The 24,988-nt window shown below is 34.6% G+C and overlaps 2 protein-coding genes across 2 annotated transcripts; both read right to left on the bottom strand.

Annotated features, from left to right (window-relative positions):
* Nucleotides 1–520: 520 nt before the first annotated feature.
* LOC149426646 (caspase-1-like) lies at nucleotides 521–4,629 on the bottom strand. The gene is made up of 3 exons (XM_089637591.1): nucleotides 4,618–4,629; nucleotides 4,430–4,532; nucleotides 521–1,998 (listed from the first exon to the last, which is right to left on the bottom strand). The coding sequence occupies exons 1-3, from the start codon at nucleotides 4,627–4,629 to the stop codon at nucleotides 1,754–1,756; spliced, it is 360 nt and encodes a 119-aa protein (XP_089493717.1). The 3' UTR covers nucleotides 521–1,753.
* Nucleotides 4,630–4,698: 69 nt separating this feature from the next.
* Nucleotides 4,699–23,487, bottom strand: LOC149426645 (caspase-7-like). Its single transcript, XM_089636538.1, has 4 exons — nucleotides 23,399–23,487; nucleotides 17,057–17,430; nucleotides 6,715–6,884; nucleotides 4,699–4,806 (listed from the first exon to the last, which is right to left on the bottom strand). The coding sequence occupies exons 1-4, from the start codon at nucleotides 23,428–23,430 to the stop codon at nucleotides 4,699–4,701; spliced, it is 684 nt and encodes a 227-aa protein (XP_089492664.1). The 5' UTR covers nucleotides 23,431–23,487.
* Between the last annotated feature and the right edge of the window lie 1,501 nt (nucleotides 23,488–24,988).

The raw sequence follows: 24,988 nt of genomic DNA, 5'->3' as shown, positions 1-24,988 counted from the left end.
GTAGATGTATAGTTGTCTTCAACAAGATTTTATTAATTTACACACCTGTAGTGTAGATGTACAGTTGTTTCAAGAAGATTTTATTCATTTACACACCTGTAGTGTAGATGTATAGTTGTTTTCAACAAGATTTTTTTAATTTACACACCTCTAATGTAGATGTATAGATGTTTATATTAAGTTTTTATTAATTTACACACTTGTGTAGATGTAGAAATAAAACATTAGTTATATTGAGAGAATATAATTCATTAATTTCTTATTTTATTTTCAAAAATAATATCATAACATTTTTTTTTCTTTTTCACAAAATATTTTAATGTACAGTTGTTTCAAATTTTTTTTATTCTTTTACACACCTGTAGTGTAGATGTATAGTTGTTTATATTAAGTTTTTATTAATTTACACACCTATAGTGTAGATGTAGAAATAAAACATTAGTTATATTGAGAGAATATAATTCATTAATTTCTTATTTTATTTTCAAAAATAATATCTAAACATATTTTCTTTTTCGCACAATATTTAAGAATTTATTATTTTCATATCTGTATTTCGATGTCAGTTGAAGTAATCTTATCTGTGCCAAGGAGAAAAATTTTGATAAAAAAAATGACAAAGATAATACTAACCGTTATGTATTGTACTGTGTGGGTACATATAGCCACAAATTTTTTTTACATAACTAAATTGCTTGCGGAATTAGTAATCGGCTACCGTTAAATAGTACCAACCTATTCGGATACCAAAAATATTTCAAACGTACAATTTCTCTATACATTTTATTAGTCAAAATCTAACACTCAATACCAAAGCGCAAATTTTACTACTACACGGAGAAAACTTATAAAAAATGAAATACTGTTAATTTATTCAAAATCTGGTCACATAATTCGTTTTTCCTGTTAAAAACGGGACTGCATGCCTTTAACGAATGAATTGACAGAGTTCCAATAAAGAATCAGTTAAAATATGTTTTATGAAGACGGCGGAACAAGTGTTCATACAAATACTGATATTGATGTTGACATTCTGATGTTGTCGCATTCCATCATGATCTTTATTTTTTAAAAACACGTGTTGTCTATATATTCTGAATGACTGATATTTTACCAGGAAATTGGCTTGCTATCACTATTTTTTAACGAAATTATTTTTCTGCGTATAAAATGATAAGATCAAACAAGTTCATATACCGTGATAACGCGAAACTTTGGGGGGTGATTATTCATTATAATGTTTTTTAAACAAAGCAATTTACCCAAAAAAAAATGTTGTACAAATTGTCTAGTGTAAACGTAGCTTTATTTTTCTCAATTGTAATGCACGTGTTCGATACATGCCTTGTAAAGGTGGTTATACATTTGGAAACAGATTTCAATTTCGTTAAAAAGATAAACAAATAACAAAGTATAAATTTAGAATTTATATAGTTGATGGACCAGCCTTAATTCCTCCAAAAGAACAGCTGACCGAGCACGGAGAAGTTATATTAATTAATTATTATAACGGCGTGTTTATACGAGCCTTTTGTAAATCGCACAAAAATAAGAAATTAATCATCACTTTTTTATTAAGTTTTTTGTGAATAGTCATACCCTCAAAATTTACGCGGTAAGAGCGTGGAGAACGGTGTATAAAGATATCCATCATTTTTATTTGTGATTTAGTTTTGGTATATTTAGTGTTTCTAAGTGGTCTATGTTCAACACTGCGAATACTAATCCCACACTTGCTGTTTATGGCTTGTGACTATCGCGAGAAGTCGAGCAGTTTAGTCAGGGTGCTTTCCATTTGAGGCATTGCCTTCTTATTGTGTTGTATCAATGTTTCAGGTTTTTTGTGTTCATAGGTGTTGGAAACGTAGTCCCTAGCCACCACCCCGATGGCAAACGTCATCAGTTCCAAGAGATGCCACTTACAAGGCACTTTCTCCAGTTGCTTGCAGACTTCCTGTATCATCCATGATCCACTCCCTTCTCGAAACGACGCGTAACCTAAAATCGCATTCATGAGAAGTTTAACACTTTCGTAATATTTTTTAACACATTTGCTACAAAATTAAATAATATTTTTAATATAAAAGTACTATAATGTATCATGTAAATGTATAAATGTATAATGGAAAATGTAAAAGGATTACGTATAATGTAAAATTTATAATGTTTAATATATAAAGTATAACGTATAATTTTTAATGTATACAGTAGAATGTATAACGCATAATGTATAATGTATACATTATAATATTTAACGTATAATGCATAATCTAAAATGTATTATATATAAAGATTACCGTATAACCTATAACGTATAATGTATTATTCACATTTTATAATTCATAATTCGTAATGAATAATGTATAAATTTATAATGTATAACGTATAATGTATAATTTATAATGAATAATGTATAATGAATAACGTATAATCTATAATGCATAATGTATAATGTTGAAAGTCATCGTTAAATAAGAAAAAACTAATAAATTTAACCGAAATATGAAATAGCACAAGACACAGAGAATAAAAAGATAGCGGCCACAACTAGGAATCGAAACCACGATCTCTTATCTTACCGAGACCACTCGACTTTTGAAACCTAGTTATTAATGTCATATTTCAAATTCAGTATAAACAAATTAATATATGATTCATTTTAAATTTTGATCAATTTTTTACACACAGATAAATTATACGGTCAACATTTTCCAATGACTTTTTGACGGCCTCCATAGTCGATGGGTAAGGCTCTCGACTAGTAATCCGAAGGTCGCGGGTTCAAATCCCGGCATGCGCAAGTTAATTTTATTTTATGAAATTGTGTTATTTCAAAATTTATTTACATTTTGCACGTAGATTTTTTTTTATGTTTGATTTTGTATTTTTAATTGAAGGTGTTCAATAAATATATTTTAAAGCAACTACTAGGTCTTTATTTTTATAAGTAATTAGTTTTTTAATAGTGTGTGTTTAAATATACAATGTCTGCCAGATTTTTAACATGTAGCTTCTGTGAAGGGATTTCTAGATCCTTATTTAAAAAACCAAAACATAAAGAAATTGTAAATTTGAATGTCAATCTTAATTCTTTTTAGAATGATAATCAAAAACAAACTATTCGATATTACTTCACTGCTGAAAGTTTGACACGTATGGCTGTAAATCAACGACCAAAGAACATATTTTTCTTAAAGTCCAAAAGAACTTCAAGAAAAATGATGATAGGAGTAAGGTATCAAATCACATCAACAAATTAGCTTTACTGCAGTGATCATTCGTCATTAGGACAACATTGCTTTTCCCAGATTCTCCTGCCCCCTCATCAGTCGAAATATGCATTGAATTAATAACACAGGCGCAAAATAAGTAAAAGCTTCTATCGGATTGATAGAAGCTTTTACTTTTTTGGTAGAAAATATTTTCAGCAAACAACAAACTGAATTTTTGCAATTTTTTTCAATTTATCCACATATAAAAAAATTAAATTGTATTCCTCTTTGCATTTATGTTTGAAAAACACAAGATAAATGCATCTCGCATCTTATTAACCCAAAAAAAATAGAAAATTAATATATCGATTGTAAAAATCTGTACGCTATTTTTTTTGCGTTAAGCCCCCATATACCCAATTTCTATCGATATATAACAAGTTTATCGTTAACTTTATTAGTTTTTTAGTTCCAAAAAAAATACATCTTATTTTTTAAGATAATATAAATACATTTATTACACCGAAACGTTAAATATATGAAATTCCCTCGATAGAAATATATCGCAAAGTAAGCACCGAAAATTATTTAAAACACGTTTTGTTCTGTTATTTAATATGTTATAGGCATAAAAAAATCACAGTGTATCTTTTAATACAACCAAAGCATTTGTCGAGAGATTTTTGCTGTATTTCAAACTAGTCGTGTAATATATTTTATTTTCTATATGTAAATATTTTCACCATTTTCGGTTAATTATTATCGTTTTTTAATATTAGCGCGCTACCTCTAACATTCGTACTTACATATCTCCCTTTCAAACCATCTTTGAACGTTTACTACGAGACCTTAAGTCATAAATATTCATAATCACACAGGCTTCCTCCCGGTAGAAACTTTAACAAAAATAGTGATGGAAAAACAAATGTAATATGTTAGCCGATTAGCCTCCACTGCGTTCAGAAATTATCGTTTACTCCAATTATGCGAGCATGCGGGAAAAAAGAAAGTTTTTAAAGACGTACTGTTCGATTAATTAACTGAAATTTTATGAAGATATTCAGATCATTTTGACACTTTTTTTTAAACATATTCATAAACTGAAAGATTGTGGGGTAAAGGCAAACACATAGATTTTTTTACAAGAATGTGAATGATATAACAATAAAATAAAAAGTTTCATAAATTGTCGCTCCATTTTCTTAAAGTGAACTTACCTTCCAAAGAGGAGTACAACACGAATATGTCTGCATAGCTCGGCAGTCTGCCCCCGGGTCCATCGTGTTCCACCCCGTCGTCCAATTTGCTCCCCCGGCAAGCCTAAACACATGTAATAGTTTCCAATTAGTCTACTCTTCCAAATCTGGGTACAACACAAATATGTCTGCGTAGCTCGGCAGTCTGCCCCCGGGTCCATCGTGTTCCACCCCGTCGTCCAATTTGCTCCCCCGGCAAGCCTAAACACATGTAATAGTTTCCAATTAGTCTACTCTTCCAAATCTGGGTACAACACAAATATGTCTGCGTAGCTCGGCAGTCTGCCCCCGGGTCCATCGTGTTCCACCCCGTCGTCCAATTTGCTCCCCCGGCAAGCCTAAACACATGTAATAGTTTCCAATTAGTCTACTCTTCCAAATCTGGGTACAACACAAATATGTCTGTATGGCTCGGCAGTCTGTCCCGGGGTCCGTCGTGTTCTACTCTGTATCCCCGGCAAGTCTAAACACATGTAACGGTTAAAAATTATTTAACTCTTCCAAAGCGGAGTACAACACGAATATGTCTGCATAGCTCGGCAGTCTACCCCCGGGTCTATCGTGTTCCACCCCGTCGTCCACTTTGTCCCCCAGCAAGCCTATACACATGTAACAGTTTCCAATTATTTAACTCTTTGATTAGGATATCACAGGAAATTATCGAATTGTCGAATTGACTCATTTCTGATGAAAATGTATTTTTTACACAAATTTTGTAAGGAGCTCTCAGCAGTATCGGAAGGAGGTTTCAACAACAATTCGGAACAATCAGCGGATGATGATAATAAAATACATGGCCATGTTCAATTCAATTCAATGCAAAATTAATACCAGAATTTGAAAACTACTTACAGCCTTACTTATTTTATGCCAGGTCATAAAATCCATTAAAATGTTTGAAAGAAAACCAAGCCGCACAACTCGCGTCGCTAGTGTAGGATACTGCCCATATACTGCCATCAGTATGTAAGAGAAATGTCAGAAGATGGAGGTTATTTGGAGTGGAACATTCTTCATTCTTCATTTTCAAAAATTATATCTAGATTAGGTAGCTATGTAGGTACGAGTGTAATAGCAATAGCTAAGTACCTATGTAGGTACGACTGTATTAGCAATAGCTAAATACCAACGTAAGTACGAGTGTAATAGCAATAGCTAGTACCTATATAGGTACGAGTGTAATAGCAATAGCTAAGTACCTATGTAGGTACGACTGTATTAGCAATAGCTAAATACCAACGTAAGTACGAGTGTAATAGCAATAGCTAGTACCTGTATAGGTACGAGTGTAATAGCAATAGCTAGTACCTATGTAGGTACGAGTGTATTGGCAATAGCTTATAATAATAAGGACCTATTCAATTTATCAAGATTTTGACATACCTATCCAAATACAGGGTTTTCCAATAAGAGGTGTTATTTTGAATAGCCCGCTATTTCGGTAGATGTTACTTTTGAAGCTGTCATTTTTTTGACATTTGACAAGTAGAAACTACTTCATTAATAAAAATGGAACGATACACGCTTCAACAACGCATTGAAATTATTAAAATTCACTTGACTGAATCAAATGCAAATCATCTTGAGTGATGAGGCCCATTTCCACCTCGGTGGCTTCGTCAACAAGCAAAATTGTCGCATCTGGAGCTCGGAAAATCCAAAAGTTATTGTTGAAAAGCCTCTCTATCTTCAAAGTGTGACTGTTTGGTGCGGTTTATGGTCCGGCGGGTCATTGGATCTTACCATTTCGAAAATGATCCTGGAGCAAGAGTTACGGTGAATGGATCGCTATCGAGAAATGATTAATGATTTTTATAGCCGGAATTGGATGGTATTGATCTGGACAACGTTTACTTTCAATAAGACGGCGCTACGTGCCACACAAGCAACGAAACCATTGATCTTTTACGATTGAATAACAAAATAACACCTCTTATTAGAAAACCCTGTACTTGCTTGAACCCGCGAACAAATGCGTGATTTTTTAAAATCAAAAATTAACCTTTACCTTGCGGAATAATATAGTTATTGTAATAGTATGTCCTAAATATATGTATTTGTGTATCCTTTAGATGTATAAATACTTGGTTATGTAACTTCGCACTATTTTTTTATTTAAAATTAGTTCAGAAGAAGTTAATCTTTTCATGGTCGAATTAAAAATTATGTCAATTAGGAAAGAACGGGGAAGTCATGAAATGTATTTCAAAGTGCTCTTACCAAACTCATTAAAAAAGAATTCTTACCTGAATAAAGAAAACTTTCGGTATTCCGGCAGTCTTTTTTTTTTGGAAAGGGCCAAAAAGAATCTCCTGATTATATGTCATATCCCTTGCCGCCAGGAGCCCGTTCTTGCCGCCGTGAGTCATTACCACCACCACGATGCAGCTCACGTCGGTAGATTCCATATTACTGACTAGTAAGAAATATTAAAAAAATAGTAGATATAATAATAAGTTGTTTGGACCTCCGTAACATTAGTTTGATCGACAACTAGTCCCATTTTGACTAACCGCTGATTCTCGCTGTATCTTAACGTCACATTCTGATCTAATTTAGTAAAAATTATCCCAAACACATCCCCAATAACATAATAATTGGTACACACACAAAATTTTGGTTATAACTCCTATGTATAATGCAGTTTTAGAATCCGGAGAGTCCCTAATGAATTGGGTGGTCGAATGTGGTTTTTGGGGAGAATTTAGTTCATCGAAAGACGAATTGTGGGGTATCAATTTATTTGTTTTTGCCATTCAGAATCAAATAAAAATACTATCTGAAGACATTGATGGAAACTTAAGCAAAAAATGTATCTATTAATACACACAATACGATTATTAATTCCCATCTTGATGACGAGGATTACACATAACACGATTGCTGTATTCATTAATCCACATCTTCATGACGAGGATTACACATAATATGAGTATTGAAGTAAATTATTGTTTTTCTCTCTAATTACTTTTCTTTTTAAAATTTTTTAAAGAATAAAAGTTTTTTGTCTTCAACGGTTGGTTTTATTGCCTTGATTTTGCATACTAAAAAAATGGACATTGATACCCCGCACTTCGGCTTTTGAGAAACAAAGTTTTACTTAAATTACCCACTCCCTCCAATCCTTAACTGCTTTACAAAATATAGTTGTAAGCAAAGGTTTGTTAACGTACCAATTATTACATTATTCAGATTTCATTTTTATCTGTACCCATCAAGCATAATGGGGTTGGTGTTGCCGAGAATGCCGATTAAGTACCCAACAAGCATACTGGGGTTGGTGTTGCCGAGAATGTCGATTAAGTACCCATCAATCATAATGGGGTTTGTGTTGCCGAGAATGCCGATTAAGTACCCAACAAGCATACTGGGGTTGGTGTTGCCGAGAATGTCGATTAAGTACCCATCAATCATAATGGGGTTGGTGTTGCCGAGAATGCCGATTAAGTACCCAACAAGCATACTGGCGTTGGTGTTGCCGAGAATGTCGATTAAGTACCCATCAATCATAATGGGGTTGGTGTTGCCGAGAATGCCGATTAAGTACCCAACAAGCATACTGGGGTTGGTGTTGCCGAGAATGTCGATTAAGTACCCATCAATCATAATGGGGTTGGTGTTGCTGAGAATGCCGATTAAGTACCCATCAAGCATACTGGGGTTGGTGTTGCCGAGAATGTCGATTAAGTACCCATCAATCATAATGGGGTTGGTGTTGCCGAGAATGCCGATTAAGTACCCAACAAGCATACTGGGGTTGGTGTTGCCGAGAATGTCGATTAAGTACCCATCAATCATAATGGGGTTGGTGTTGCCGAGAATGCCGATGATTAAGAAAATGAGAAAATGTAAAAGAATGTAAAATGAACAATGTCAAAGAATCAAAAGGAGTTGATCGATATTTTTTAATTATCTTTGTGGCACCATTTGACACTAATTTAATGTAGAATTAATCATTGCTCAAATGTAAAGGGCTTCAAATAACTAGGGGTAAACAATATTATCTTTTTACATGAAAAATTTTGTAACTAATAATTTTTTTTCTACAAATCATCAGTATTAGGTTGGGAAAAAGGCTTTACCTATCATCTAAAACTGGTTTGGAAACACTAAATAATTCATTCAAAACTTATTGCTTCTAATAAACAACTGATTTTTTACAAAAATTGCTTCTTACTAGCAAAACAGTTTTGTTAAACATATTCGAATTTATTGAATTAAGCATAACTTTTTTCTGGCGTAATATCATGAAATTACTTATTTAAAAAATAAATAAAAATAAAATAAGTATAAAAACATAAAAAGCAAAATACATTTGGTTGCAACTACTAATGGAACGCCAAACAAGAGCTATTTTAAATCTTGACTAATAGTCCAGTCAAGTTAAACATGAAAAGGGGGTTGTGCTTGCAAAAGGTCCAGTCATTCTGAATTTTTTATATGTTGTTAGGACCTAAACCAGTATTAAAAAAAAAATTTTGCAACTTCGAAAGTGCTGTGCGAGCGGCGGTGGACCTAAAAAACCAGGAAATTTTCGGATTTTTTTCAGTTTTTGCTCAATATAATATATGTTTACGAAACGAACTTGACACGAGGAAGAAAAACGGTGAAACAAATATCACAATCAAATACGTGAACTCAGTCCCAAAAATTATAAACTGTGTACCAAAAAACTACGACAGCAAATAATAAAGTGCTATTATCAAAATGTGAGAGGGATCCGCACCAAACTTCCCATTTTGGTAGCATCGGCAGCAACCATCAGCAGTGATATTTTATTTTTATCCGAAACATGGCTTGACTCGGGAATTAAATCTGCTGAATTAGGCTTCCCTAATTTTAATATATACCGCACGGACAGAAATTCTAAAACAAGTGCCAAAACACGAGGGGGTGGTGTAGCCATTGCTATCTCAAAAAATCTCAGTTCCTCAAAAATATCCACGAAGAACCCAAGCATCGAGCAAATTTTTGTCAAAGTGAACACTTCTGGCGGAAAAATAATAGTGGGATGTGCGTACCTACCTCCAAATTCTGACGTTCAATGCTACAGCAATCACTGTGAAGAGGTTGAATCAATTTGCGCCCAATACCCTCATACAAAATTACTTCTAGTTGGTGATTACAACCTGCCACATTACGACTGGTGTAATATAAGTACTGACAATTATTGTTCCAATGTTAAAATTCGTGAAGTTAGAGATATGGCCCTGTTCTTGGGACTAACTCAGTGTAATTGTGTTCATAATATAGGTGGCCGTACATTGGACTTGGTCTTGTCTAATGTGTCTGATATATGTGTTGTGAGAAGTACAGAAATACTTTTGCCCGTCGATGTTTACCATCCGCCACTAGAAATATGTATGTCTAATCTTAAACCAATTCCCACTGTAAAAAAGATAAAAGAAACTCGCAATTTCAAAAAAGCAGACTATGTTCAAATTTCTAACTTTCTTAAACAGAGTGACTGGTCATTTTTAGATACTGATGCTGATATTAATGTACAGCTTGTAAAATTTTACTCCATTGTTAATTCTGCAATCAAAAATTTTGTACCTTTGACAGTTTATAGGGAAACTGAATTTCCGAAATGGTTCTCAAAAGAACTGATTGACTTAATTTACGTCAAAAAAATATCGCACAAGAGGTTCAAACAAAGTCGCCTGGCTATCGATTATACTGCCTTTCAAAAAATGAGGGCAGAATGTAATAAGCTCTCTACTAAATGTTATAACAGTTACATGAGTGTTGTCGAAAGCTCTCTCATAGAGGACTCAAATTTCTTTTGGAAATATATTAAATCCCAAAAAGAAAATGGAACTTTTATACCTAGTACTATGTCATTCGATTGTAAACAATCACAAAATTTACAGGAAACTGTTAATCTGTTTGCTGAGTTTTTTGGTGGTGTATATGTTAGTAATAGTGTAGACAGTAAGTACTCTTGTTCTAATTTGGTTGAAAACCTTGATATATCTGACTGTACAGTAACTATAGAGGACGTTATGTCTAAGCTGAAGAGTCTCAATTCCCGCAAATCCTCAGGACCCGATAAAGTTCCACCTAGATTCCTAGTTAATTGTATGCATTCATTGTCACATCCCATACATAAGTTATTTATGAAGTCACTCTCATCAGGTGTGTTTCCTGACCTTTGGAAGTTTAGTCATTTGACGCCTATTTTCAAAAAAGGAAATAATAGCGAAGTAACAAATTATAGGCCAATATGCATAATGTCTACTTTACCCAAACTTTTCGAAAGCCTAGTACTAGACAAGTTGATATCTCAATTTAAACGAGTAATCTCACCAATTCAACATGGATTTATTAAAGGAAAATCAACGCTTTCCAATTTAATATTATACACTAATGATATCGTTAATGGCTTTATCACATCATATCAAACTGACTCCATATATACTGACTTCAGTAAAGCATTTGATAAAGTAAACCACAGAATCTTAATACGTAAATTAAAATTGTTGGGAGTGAGAGGGAGCATGTTTGAATGGTTTAAGAGTTATCTGTTGGGAAGGTACTTAGCGGTAAAGGTTGATTCATTCACTTCTTACAAATTTGCGGCATCAAGTGGAGTACCGCAGGGATCTCATCTGGGCCCAATATTATTTTGTTTGTTCATCAATGACATAGTAAATATTTTTAGCAAAGTCAAAGTTCTGTTATTTGCTGATGATTTGAAGATCTACAGAATAATTAAAGATGATAATGATCGCACTATTTTGCAGTCGAATCTGAATAAACTATTTGCTTGGTGTTCAGAAAATGATTTGCAACTAAATATTAGTAAATGCCAGATTATTAGTTTTTACAAAGGTAAAAATCCTCTTCATTTTTCTTATTTCATTAATGGCGCTAATCTTCTTCGAGTTTCACAGATTCTAGATCTCGGTATCTTATTCCACGAAAGTCTACAGTTTAACTTACACATCGATGAAACTACTAGCGATGCAATGAGAATGCTCGGTTTTATTTTGAGAATGGGGGCAAAGTTTAAAAATGTGTTAACTTTAAAACATTTATATTGCTCATTAGTACGAAGTAAAATAGAATATAATTCAACAGTGTGGTCACCGTTCTACAAAGTCCATTCTCAAGCCTTAGAAAAGGTACAAAATAAATTTCTTCGGTACATCAATTTTAAAATGAATATTCCCATCGAATTTATAAATTATAATAACTTACGTACCGAAACCAGACTTCTCAAACTATCGGATAGAAGAGTTCTAACTGATATATTATTTTTATTCAAAATTATCAAATCTCTCATTGACAGCCCTGAATTATTGGAATTAATTTATATGAATGTACCTGCCAGACAAACTCGAAGCATAGACACTTTTAAATGTAACAATAACCTCAATACTAACTACTCTTTGTACTCACCAATTCCAAGAATTCATCACCTTGCAAACAAATATTGTAAACTTATCGACATATTTGGTGTTAATAACTTTGAGAGTTTCAAAAGGCAACTAATTTTAGACCTTTTTGCTAAGTATTAACTTGTAGTATTTATTAGCTTTAAAAAAAAAGGTCAAGCCTTCATACTTTGATTTACTTTACCATATTATTTTCTAATTACCTTATGAGTAAATTATATTTAGCTATTTTATCCATGTACATGTTACACTTATATACATATACTGTCAACTTACTATGTAAAAGCCCAATAGGGCGTTAATAAATAAATAAATAATAATAATAATAATATCTCAGTAAAGGAAGGGTCTGACCGGTGTAGTGTTCATAAATACTCTTAAAGTAGACTAAATTTTCTATAATTTGAAACTAAAGCGAGCTATATAAACCCATTGGTTTTCAAGATACAGTTCTTCAAAAATAGGCAATTTTTTCCAAAAATTGAAATTTTTTTAAATGGTCACTTATTTTGTAAAATAATTTCTAAAATACGCATCCTACGTCAAATATTATAGGAAAAAAAGTTGTTGTAAATTTAATTAACTCTCATTTGAGACTAGATTGATATCTGTAGACTTAACGATTCTCTCAAAAATGGCAGATAACCAAAAACAGTCTTAAGTGGATTTTGGGTGAAATGCAAATAAACTGTTCTCACGTCTTTTTATGGTTTTATTCATCAAACAGTTAACACTTTTTTGATGAAAAAAAGAAAAAATATTACATCTATCGGGAATTACGTCATCTTCAAACATTGTTTTATATACCTACATACTAAAATGCTTGTACAAACATCATGGTACCTATTATAAGGACAAATTACATGTACACAAAAAATTAAACTAATATAAATCATGTAGGTATTGTGTCTTGGTTGCCAAATCATGTCTTTCTTTTATCTTAGCTGGGAGAGGCGCCCAGTCTATAGTCGGGTCATCTTCATCGTCCGAGCATTTCAGTTCCACGTCCGGGACGTTAATGAAAAATTTGCCACCGCATGACTGACAGAGGACTGAGCAGTGGAGCCCAGCCTTTCTACACGAGCAGCTCCCAGAGCATCTTTTATTGCATTTACATGAAATTTTTCGCAAAAGGGCAGGAGGTGCGGGATCCATCATGGTGGGGATGGGGTGAGTCCTTGAGAAGACAGCTTCCACCCCCATTCAGTGGGATTCAAGTTGACTCCCGCCACTTCTGCACTTGGAGGTAGCACCTTGCTGCATGGTGGCCTGCAGCATCTTCCGTCGGTGGCAAACCGGCGAGGTTTATGTTTGTTCAAGTGACAAACGTCTTATACCTCAGGAAATCCAAAGTATCCCTCGCGATGTCACCCCATATAGAGCCACAAAGCACTTGATGCCTGCTTCACTCACGGCTTGTGGGGTAGAGTCTGGCCGAAAGAAGACCTCCACTTGCTCAGCAAGTGGTTCACTCTTGCTCAGAAGTGTGCTGATTTTGGTCTTTCCTTGGCCAAACGGTGCTGAGGTGGTATCGCACCCGGCAAACGCGTGGGTAAATAGTACCGTTCCTGGTAATTTTCGGGAGTCCTGGTTGTTGTAGGAGGTCGTAGAGTAGTGACAGCAACCAGCTTCACCCTTCGTGCTCTTCTGAAGATAGACGTTTGTCTCTTCAGCGCCTAAACCATTGAGAAGAACGACCAGGTCGACATCTTCTCCCACTATGACGACCCGATCGGCATCTGCTCTTTTTGATAACGCCATCATGACAATCTCTCGATCAGCATCTTCTTCGGCCACAGCCACTTCTACTCTCTCCTTCTGAAAGGCGTCACAGAGAAGAGTTATAAGGCGTCTCTTATTGTTTTCATTGCCCAATACATGCTCTTGAGCAATTTGAATTACTGTGGATTCATCGAACGTCAATTTGTAGCTGGAATGAGCTGCGTAGCGCCGGAGTCGTTCCGCTGTTTTGGTGTTTTTTCTGGTAGCATCTTCGGGGTAGCCGTCAAAAACGATGGAGACGCTCTTCCCAAAGTGGTTTCGGACGTAGGTGGTATAACGCGCCAAAAGTGCTCGAACTATGCTCTTTCGCTGCCACACGACCTTGTGCAAGAGGTAGCCACCATCCAAAATGACGTGAGTGCTGGCATCTATCGGCGTGTGGCTGGAAAGAGGAGTGAAGGCAGAGTACAGAGTAGATTTTGTGCCCTTGCGCATCCCTTGTTCATTGAACAGAGACATCGGGAACGGGGCCAACTCATACTTGAAGTCATCCTGTAAATCCTCTTCAGATTTCTTTGCAATACACACTCGCTGAAAAATTGTGAGCGGATCTACAGCCACTCTTCTGTTTTTGTCCGGCAGTTTAACGGTTGAGGTGATCGATGACAGCGTGGTAACTTTATTTTTCCGTTTTATTATTACCTTGTCGTACATTTCCCCCACAATTTTCATCACTCCTTCCGTTCCAACTCTCTGGACTGTGTGGCAATTAATTTCAGGACCTGCCAGTAAACCACTACTGATAGAAATTAAACTTTCAGTTTTGGGAAATGGAGGGTGGAGAGCAAACCAGTTTTTTAGTTTTTCCACATCACTATTATCTCGAATGATTCGAGAAGGTCTCATGTCTACATGCTGCTCTCCAGTAGGACATGATAAGCTGCAAAAACTTACCAGTTTTTCACAAATGTTCAACATAAACACCATTCCTGTTGTCCACCTTGCCAGAACACTTGAGATTCCCCTTCCTTGGGTCAACCCACCGTAGGTTTTCATGGATCGCATCAGCTTCTGCTCAATTGTTAGGTCTGACCACAACCCAGACCAAAACTTGTCAGACCGGCGAATGGTGAAGGATCCTTTTGTGAACATGTCGTATTCACTTTTATCCATCCGATCTTGTAGAGCCATCATATCCTGAAGGTAGGTGCGCGCTCTTAGCATACAAAAAATGTCCAGCTGCGTGGAAAAAAGGGACCATCTTGTGGACAGTGTACAAATGAAGGTTCCAATCACCAGCACGCTCTGCCTGGATGAATAGTTTTATCAAAGTGGTCATTCGAAAGTATTGGACCCACAACTGTGATGTTGGACCATTCGCTTCAATTTTCTCCAAGGCACTTTTAAATTTTGCCTTTAGTATTTGGTAGGTATCAATTTCTTCTGCTGATATAGTGAAAGACCGTAAATAGTCGTAATTATATTATAACCCTAGGATAAACACACGATGATTAATGGATTTACTTCACAGCGCAATAAAACTGTAGCGGTTATGTCACCGCTCCTAGAGTCATCAAAATCATAACCAGACGGCATGTGTTAAAACAGCCGAGACAGCAATTATTCTTTCGAGACTTCAATAGTAATATCTGTACCATCATACGTAGACTGCTGACTTGCATATAGGGTGATGCAAACGCCCAGACAATAAACCGAGTCAGCAGTTCTGCGGGTTCGAAGTCAAGACGCTACTCCAACCCGTGGCAGACGAGAACAAAGAAATCGGCAGCTATATAAGCAGTGGAGGACTTAAGTACATCAGTCAGTCATCATCGGTCTTCATACCACATCACTCCAGTCAACAAGATCCACGCGACATCATCCTACTCGAGATCTCCGACTCGGCGTAATGGAGGAATCGGCCACCATGGCCGGTTCCCCCCACGTCACGCTTCGATCCTTCTTCACCTCAAGTCAGTCAGTCAGTAGTCAGTAATCAGTCAGTCATCAATCTGCCGCCAACGATTTACTAATCCCACGAGTGACAACTGGGGGGCCTCGCGCCCCTCCACGAAGGACATATACCCGGCTTCGCCCTTACCATCATGGACTCTACCGGGAAATCAACCTAGCGCCTTGTCCGGATCGTCGTCCCTGGCAAGCGCTACTCGGATTACAAGCGCCCTGGTCCCAGCGTCTCTGACTAGCGCTTCTTCCACGCATCATGACCACCACGAGGACACGCAGCATCCTCACTGGTCACACCGCGCCCGTTCAACTGCTTACAAGGTCCACTGCACCTTTGGCAGTCTTGTCAGCACTGGAGTGCCTGAAGACCTACGTTCTTCGCCAGTGCCTGACCTTCATCGAGTCCCGGTCACCAGCGCCCGGCGTCGACTCACTGACCCGCGCTTGACCACCACATCATCGCAGCAACCGGAGTATTCAACATCTGTCCTACATCATCTCCTCGTCACGGCAACTGACTCAATAAATGTATTATCCTGACTCTTAATAAACACTGCAACAACAACATCCATATCTTACATTGTCTCACTACCAATTCCCATAAAACCATAAAAGACGCGAGAACAGTTTATTTGCATTTCACCCAAAACCCACTTATGACTGTTTTTGGTTATCTGCCATTTTTGAGAGAACCGTTTAGTTTAAAGATATCAATCTAGTCTCAAATGAGAGCTAATTAAATTTACAACAACTTTTTTTCCTATAATATTTGACGTGGGATGCGTATTTTAGAAATTATTTTACAAAATAAGTGACCATTTCGAAAAAATTTCAATTTTTGGAAAAAATTGCCTATTTTTGAAGAACTGTATCTTGAAAACCAATGGCTTTATATAGCTCGCTTTAGTTTCAAATTATAGAAAATTTAGTCTACTTTAAGAGTATTTATGAACACTACACCGGTCAGACCCTTCCTTTACTGAGATATTGAGCAAAAACTGAAAAAAATCCGAAAATTTCCTGGTTTTTTAGGTCCACCGCCGCTCGCACAGCACTTTCGAAATTGCAAATTTTTTTTTTAATACTGGTTTAGGTCCTAACAACATATAAAAAATTCAGAATGATTGGACCTTTTGCAAGCACGGATGTACATCTTGACTGGACTATAATGATGAATTGACGGTGTCAGGATCAAATTACACAGGCATGAATTTCACTTACCGATATTACATTACCAGAATTACACACGGACGAAATTACACATGAAGGGAAATACACCCACTGGAATTAATTAGAAATTCTGGAATCGGTAAGTGGAAGTCACATGCGTCCGCATGATGTCATGTATACCATTTGAAACATATTGTTGAATATCTCCCAAAAGCGCCCTTGAAGTGATTTTCTCACGAAAACGGCGCTATACAAATAATCCAATCATTATTATTATTAAAATATCTATTTCGCTTACATGTTTTTTTTTTGGAATTTTTTCACTTACGTTTATTGATAACTTCGTGTATTTTTCTCTGTGTGCAATCATTGCATACCTCAACCTCATCAAATCCAAGATTATTCGACAAACATTTTTTCATTCTTTTACAGTCATCGTCCGATCCCACTCTCTCTCCAAGTTTTGTATCGTCAAATTTGACATTGTTAAAAATGACCGCAATTCTTTTTTTTTCTGGGTCTTTAATTTTGTAGTAGAGGAGATTTTCTTCCTCATCTTCAATATTTGATGTTGGTAAAATTTCACCCAACGATGTTAGTTGTTGTTGATTCTCCGCATCGGCTGGGTTACCTGTACCAGGACTCTTAAAATCATTTCCACCTTCAGTGGGCCACGAGTCACTATGAGAAGTTTCATCGATTCTGAAATGTAGATAAATAATATAAATTAAGCATATACACCGCAATCGAACATAATTATACATATTTTACCTATCGTCAGATATCTTATATGAAGATTTCTAAAAAACAAGTGCAGCACACCGCTGAACAAATTAATGAAAAATGTTATATTTTGAAAAAAGAAACCATCTTCTCCAACTACAACAGTCAATTTATTGTACAATGTACTTGTATTTAACCAAAAAAATACTTTCCGCCCAGTTAAATTAGACAAAGGGTCCGTAATTCTAAATTTTTGTATTAATTTCAAAATTAAAAATTTAGTAAGTATTTTACAAAATACTTAAAATATTATCAGGACAATATTAGAGATATTTAAGGTCACCAAAATTTGTTTTTCGCAAATAAATCGCCTCCTATATATCAAACGTCAAAGCTACATAAAAGTTACAGAAAATCTTCTACCAAATTGGTTATAGATATGCATGTTTTCCCACAACTTTAAACCTTTTTGAGGTATAGCGCTGAGAACGGATACCCAAATATAATCGGTTTACGGGATTATAAAGGGTACAAAACTCTTTTCTCGGGCATATCTGCAAATCTTACAGTACCCTAAGAGATATTATTATACTACCCTTAAAACTCTTGAAATAAAATTAACATTATTATGGACTTAAATCAAAACTATTATTTCTTTATGGTTTATTTATTTTTAATGGACTTTAACGGGTATGTTTTATATGCACCATAAGGTAGGCGACACATTACGCTATACGCTTCGTCGCTTGGCCTATTTCAGCATATCGCTCGCCATGCACTACCAATGGAAATGTATGGCGAGCGATATTCTGAAATAGAAAATATAGCGTAGTGTGTTACAGGCTTAAGACGGATTTCGCTAATTAGTACGAAGGATATAGGTAATCAATGCTACACATTGCCTTACAGTTTATTAAATTTGGCAATTACTTTTTGTGAAACGTTTTGTCATATTCTCTCCGATCAAAAAAATAAATAATCTTCAAATAAAATTTTGCGAAAAAAACTTTTTTTACTAAAACTCATTATTATTTACCAAAAAATATTATTATTACGTAATTTTCAGGAAGTTTTATAAGAATTAGAATAAGTGGATATATGTTTTAATCAAGGATGTATTTAAACCTATGGAAAAATGCATACAATCACTCTTATTTATTTATTGCATCTCACTCACAGACATAGGAATTAATAGACGAGAAGATAATGGCGAGGGGTAAAATCAACTGTTGAAGAACGAAGGGAGTAAGGCTGACTGTGATTCGTCAATAAATCAATCTGACAGTAAATAGGCATCTCGCATTATAATATCACCATTTAGTTCTTAAAAGTAAAATCTGCTTTTGAATGAATAGACATTTTACATGGGAGCGCAAATTACTCGCCACGTTATGAACTAATTTGCGAAGTCCAAATTCGGCAAAGTAAGGCAGCTTCTATTTTCAGAGTCGTAGTTAGTTTCAGAGTATTTAGTTAAGACACTTTTACAAATGTCTCATAATTTACTTACCCCAGTAAACAACGATGAGCACACTTGAGAATCGCTACATTGTGATGTGATAGTATTTGTTTCTAAAACTGATCCATATAATACGGTGTGAATAAGCTTAAAATAAAGTAAAATAATGCTTACTTATGGAATGTAATACGACAATTGGGTTTATTCTCTTTTTCACATCTATTTTTACAAGTTTTCATATCACAAGTCAACATTTTGCCGTGTTATTTCGTAAAATAAACCGATGATGCCTCGACCATAGTTCGCACAAGAATGATGACGTCACGTTTTCAAATTTCACTTGAGGCCATATGCGAGCCCAGCCGGCTCAATGGAACCGGTATGGGGAGTGGGGATAATACGCTTTTAATCACTTAGGGCAGGTCTACTAATATTCATATGTCTATGTATATATATGTATTTGATGAGTTACCAGATGGATAATTTGACAATATATGGTAACAATATTTGAACCCTAACCACTTATTAATGATTATTCCCAAGAAGAAACAAGTAGATAATAAAGACAGCTAGGGTAACATTCAGTTTTTAGCAAATGGGACTTATATAAAATATTATTATTTACGAAAGGAAATGAAAAAATATTAAGACAATCGTCTCTCAATACAAACACCTTAATTAACTTTTAAATATAACTAAGGAATTGGTAGACTCAATATGATTTGGAAGAATATTAAACAGAACTGGTGCCTGGTATAAATAGTTTCTTTCACAAAAAGAAGTTTTAGTATGTACCGCCACAAAGTTCAATGTAGAGCCAATTTAATATAGATAAAAATCGACAAAGTATTTGAGTGATATATAGCTGTTTTATACACATAACTTTGCATTCCTTACAAAGTAGGTTAGATGGATAATAGAATTTTTTTGTACATAACTTTAAGGATCAATTTTTGAGCAAATTTAGTGGTTTAACATTGAACTTAAGACATGATCCCCAGCATACTATGTTATAAAAAATTGAGATTGGACTAATTTATTTATTTCTCTATGTCCAATATGTGTCGAAGTTCTTTAAAAATAAATGTAAGTCTCCTGTTATTCTTTATCAATATGTCAATATGGTCATTCCATCTTAGAAATGTATCAATCTTTCCACCTAGATACCATGATACAGTCTACACATTCAAAGGTGGCAATTACAATTCTGCAGACAATTATGTATAATTAGATTATGAGTGTCAGAAGGCTGACTTTTTGAAGATATACCAAATGTCACATATTTATATAATAGGATTTTATTCACGTCATGGTAGGCTAGTTATTTGGTGACCTTTGATCTTTAATTTATCCAATTTCCCTGCTGATATTTTTTTATGATTTTATAAAATACAATTTTCTATTTTCTTGGAATTATTCCGACCTATAATACTTATTAGAACTAAAACATAATTTTGAAAATCAATAGGTTTTGAATAGACATCGCAGCAAGGGTTGATGCGTACACACTACTCACACATATGCCTTGATTGCATACGGCATACTTCAAACTAGTTAATAATAGGTATTGAATAGATATCGCAGCAAGGGTTGATGCGTACACACTACTCACACATATGCCTTGATTGCATACGGCATACTTCAAACTAGTTAATAATAGGTATTGAATAGATATCGCAGCAAGGGTTGATGCGTACACACTACTCACACATATGCCTTGATTGCATACGGCATACTTCAAACTAGTTAATAATAGGTATTGAATAGATATCGCAGCAAGGGTTGATGCGTACACACTACTCACACATATGCCTTGATTGCATACGGCATACTTCAAACTAGTTAATAATAGGTATTGAATAGATATCGCAGTAAGGGTTGATGCGTACACACTACTCACACATATGCCTTGATTGCATACGGCATACTTCAAACTAGTTAATAATAGGTATTGAATAGATATCGCAGCAAGGGTTGATGCGTACACACTACTCACACATATGCCTTGATTGCATACGGCATACTTCAAACTAGTTAATAATAGGTATTGAATAGATATCGCAGCAAGGGTTGATGCGTACACACTACTCACACATATGCCTTGATTGCATACGGCATACTTCAAACTAGTTAATAATAGGTATTGAATAGATATCGCAGCAAGGGTTGATGCGTACACACTACTCACACATATGCCTTGATTGCATACGGCATACTTCAAACTAGTTAATAATAGGTATTGAATAGATATCGCAGCAAGGGTTGATGCGTACACACTACTCACACATATGCCTTGATTGCATACGGCATACTTCAAACTAGTTAATAATAGGTATTGAATAGATATCGCAGCAAGGGTTGATGCGTACACACTACTCACACATATGCCTTGATTGCATACGGCATACTTCAAACTAGTTAATAATAGGTATTGAATAGATATCGCAGCAAGGGTTGATGCGTACACACTACTCACACATATGCCTTGATTGCATACGGCATACTTCAAACTAGTTAATAATAGGTATTGAATAGATATCGCAGCAAGGGTTGATGCGTACACACTACTCACACATATGCCTTGATTGCATACGGCATACTTCAAACTAGTTAATAATAGGTATTGAATAGATATCGCAGCAAGGGTTGATGCATACACACTACTCACACATATGCCTTGATTGCATACGGCATACTTCAAACTAGTTAATAATAGGTATTGAATAGATATCGCAGCAAGGGTTGATGCGTACACACTACTCACACATATGCCTTGATTGCATACGGCATACTTCAAACTAGTTAATAATAGGTATTGAATAGATATCGCAGCAAGGGTTGATGCGTACACACTACTCACACATATGCCTTGATTGCATACGGCATACTTCAAACTAGTTAATAATAGGTATTGAATGGATATCGCAGCAAGGGTTGATGCGTACACACTACTCACACATATGCCTTGATTGCATACGGCATACTTCAAACTAGTTAATAATAGGTATTGAATAGATATCGCAGCAAGGTTTGATGCGTACACACTACTCACACATATGCCTTGATTGCATACGGCATACTTCAAACTAGTTATTTGACTTCAGAAATTAGAAATCTAGTGAGATTAAAAAAACTTTTGCTGTTCGGGCATAACGCTAATAAATTATAATTATTATATTACCTACATCCTATTGTTCCTACCTTGCCATCGGGAGAGAGGGATTTAGTCTGACCGGCGCCAGTACAATTTCTACCTACCGATACGCGTCTCGGGTCATACCTTTCATGGGCATTTCTTTCGTGGTCGATATCGAGTGACGCAACAAGATAAATACTGTGTGAGTTTGGTGCTACCACGGAGGCTGTAAGGAGATACATGTACAAGGTAGGACTTTTCCTTAATTCTAGTGGCATCCTCAAATACCTTTCCCGTTCCCGTATATCGTTCAATTTGCACCCGACAAGACGCTAAGTTTTTCAAGAGCTATCGAAACATTTGCTTTTAAAACAGTGTTGAAATAAATGCGAATAAGTGTAAAAACTTTTAGAATTTTAGATCAACGTATTTACTAACGTGTTGTCCTATTTCCATATAAGAAGGAATAAACATTATCACTTTCGGAGTGTACACACATTATGTGTTGGTCGTCGCAACTCTAATTATGAATTTAGTGTGATCTTAGCCTATGTTCATGTTTCTATTCAAAATTATAATTTAAAACTATAAAAAAATATAATTGAATTCTTTTTTTTTTCAAATATATACATATGTATTTTAACGTAATACACATATGTAAACGTAAAACGTAATACATATGTATTACGTTTAATTTATAAATAGTATTTTCCTCAAATTCATGTTATAAGAGCGCTCATTTAACAAAATTTATGAATTTTCATTTATCATTAAAAAATATAGGCAGGTATATTTTGACATCTTCAATAAATAAAATATAGGCATAATGGATAAATAAAATATAAGTAAGAAATAAATTTACTAAAAAGGCAATATGTATTTTCCTGAAAACATATTGATTAATTTGCCCATATATTACTAATATGAACTCTTTTGTTTTTAAAAAATGTTTGTCTTCTTGGAAATATGATTAAGTATTTCTTTACAAAATTATAAACATATTTGAAGACAGAGTAATAATTCATACTTTTAATAAATAGTAACATTTCATTTTTGTACAACTAAATCATTTTCTAGAGACCCTTGGAATCCTGGGTGGATAAAAAAATTGTATTTTTGTTTCCCGTAGTAAACTGAAGAATGAAAAAAACATTAAAAGGACATTGATAAACGTTGCTAAGCACCAAATATCTATGGAGGGGACTGCGAGCGATTGTTAACTAGTAAAACTTTCGATACTATCGGTGTTACATTCAAAGGTGTCATGCTTGATGATTTGCCTGCACATTGTATCGATATTTTAAAATTTTACGCAATTCTCTGAGATATTGCATAAGGAAAAAAACACATACCTTGGAACTTTTCGAGCCTTACTGTCCTCCATCTTCTAATATTGGTTTCTGCTATTTAGTTACCGAAAATATAAACTATCAACTCTACCTATAAACTGACAGTGAGAATTATGACATTAATAACGAGTTATAAATATCTATGTTATCTAATCTCTATTTAGTATCGATTTCAAATATCATAAAATAAACATAAGTTAAGCAGTTTTTATCATTTCCCAGAAAATTTTTTTAGACGCCAAATTTGTAGGTATCAAGGCATAAGACAATAAGGTTATATTTAATTATTATTATATTATATTATATTAATTCATTAATTAATACATGTCATTGGTACCAATTATTGTACTAACTTTTATAACTTTGTAACTATTGTCATCTATGTAACTATGTACTGTTTGTTTCTGCAATAAACAAAATAAAATAAAATAAATAAAATATTTCATACACGCGCTCAATGGTTTTTTTTTACATTTTCATACGAGGGTTATGGTTACATACTATAATGACTTACACTACAATTTACAATAGTTTAGAAATGAAAAAGTATCAAATATAATATTGTGACATAAGAAAATTTTGGGAATGTGTTTTAAACATCGAATTTGCCGTTTTAAAACTTCGACGTCCGTGGTATATTACGTTTACCAAAGAATAAATCGCCGGATTTGCTTGATAAGTTTGATAAGATAAGATTATAAAAAGACGGATACATTTTCAAAGGTCAGTTTGTTTTGTGTTACTACTTTTATATTGATGAGACTCAATGTCGAGCTAAGAATTAACAATTTCAATCCTCCAGTGCATTTGAATTAACATATGTCTAACATATTATGCTTGGCTTATCCTTCTTCAATCCTCACGTGTATGTAAAAAAAACTTAGTTCGCTTATTGGTCTTAAATCCTCGATGTATGTTTGTAAAGAAGCCTAGATCAATTATCCTCCTTTGATTCCGAAGAATATTTAAAGAAAAATCGGTTATCCTTTTTTGATCCTGAATTCCTCGTGTTTTTTAGGGTTTTTTTAAAGGTTAGTCTATTTTTGGTTCTAAAGGAATATTAATCATATTAAATCTTCGTTTATTAATTAATTATTTCGACATTTTTAATAACGGAATTATAGTCCAGAAACTATGATCAAACGAAGTAAGGTAAGGTAGGTAAAACACAGGCTAGTCAAAACATATATTATATTATTTACGGTTATTTCAGATTTATCTTTAATTAAAATCGTACCTACGAAGCGAAGCGTCGTGCTCTGTCAAGCTATCGTTAATAATAGTAAACAACTTTATAATAAATCCGACGGAAGATAAAACGTAATCGTCGTTAAAAACAACGAAAGTTTAACACGTGGTAGTGTTCTCCAGTGACTTTTTAACATTTTACCATTGTTTTTTTAATAATATAAACTATAAAATTCACTGCATCCCAAACCAAAGTGTTGTGTACAACGGATAAAGTGCGCGGATTGGCCGCTTTAATTATGAGCTCACCTTTCAGGGCTCCTATTGGTTGCGTTTGTGTTGTGAATTTGTCATACCCCTTGTTTACAATCGAAACTATCTAAATTCTGTGTATTAAATCATTTT

Source organism: Hesperophylax consimilis, chromosome 1 (genome assembly GCF_061612785.1).
Source record: "Hesperophylax consimilis isolate HC1 chromosome 1, BYU_Hcon_1.0, whole genome shotgun sequence".
Classification (NCBI taxonomy): Eukaryota; Metazoa; Arthropoda; class Insecta; order Trichoptera; family Limnephilidae; genus Hesperophylax; species Hesperophylax consimilis.
The sequence above is the reverse complement of the archived record's forward strand: the minus strand, read 5'-3'. Positions and strand labels throughout refer to the sequence as shown.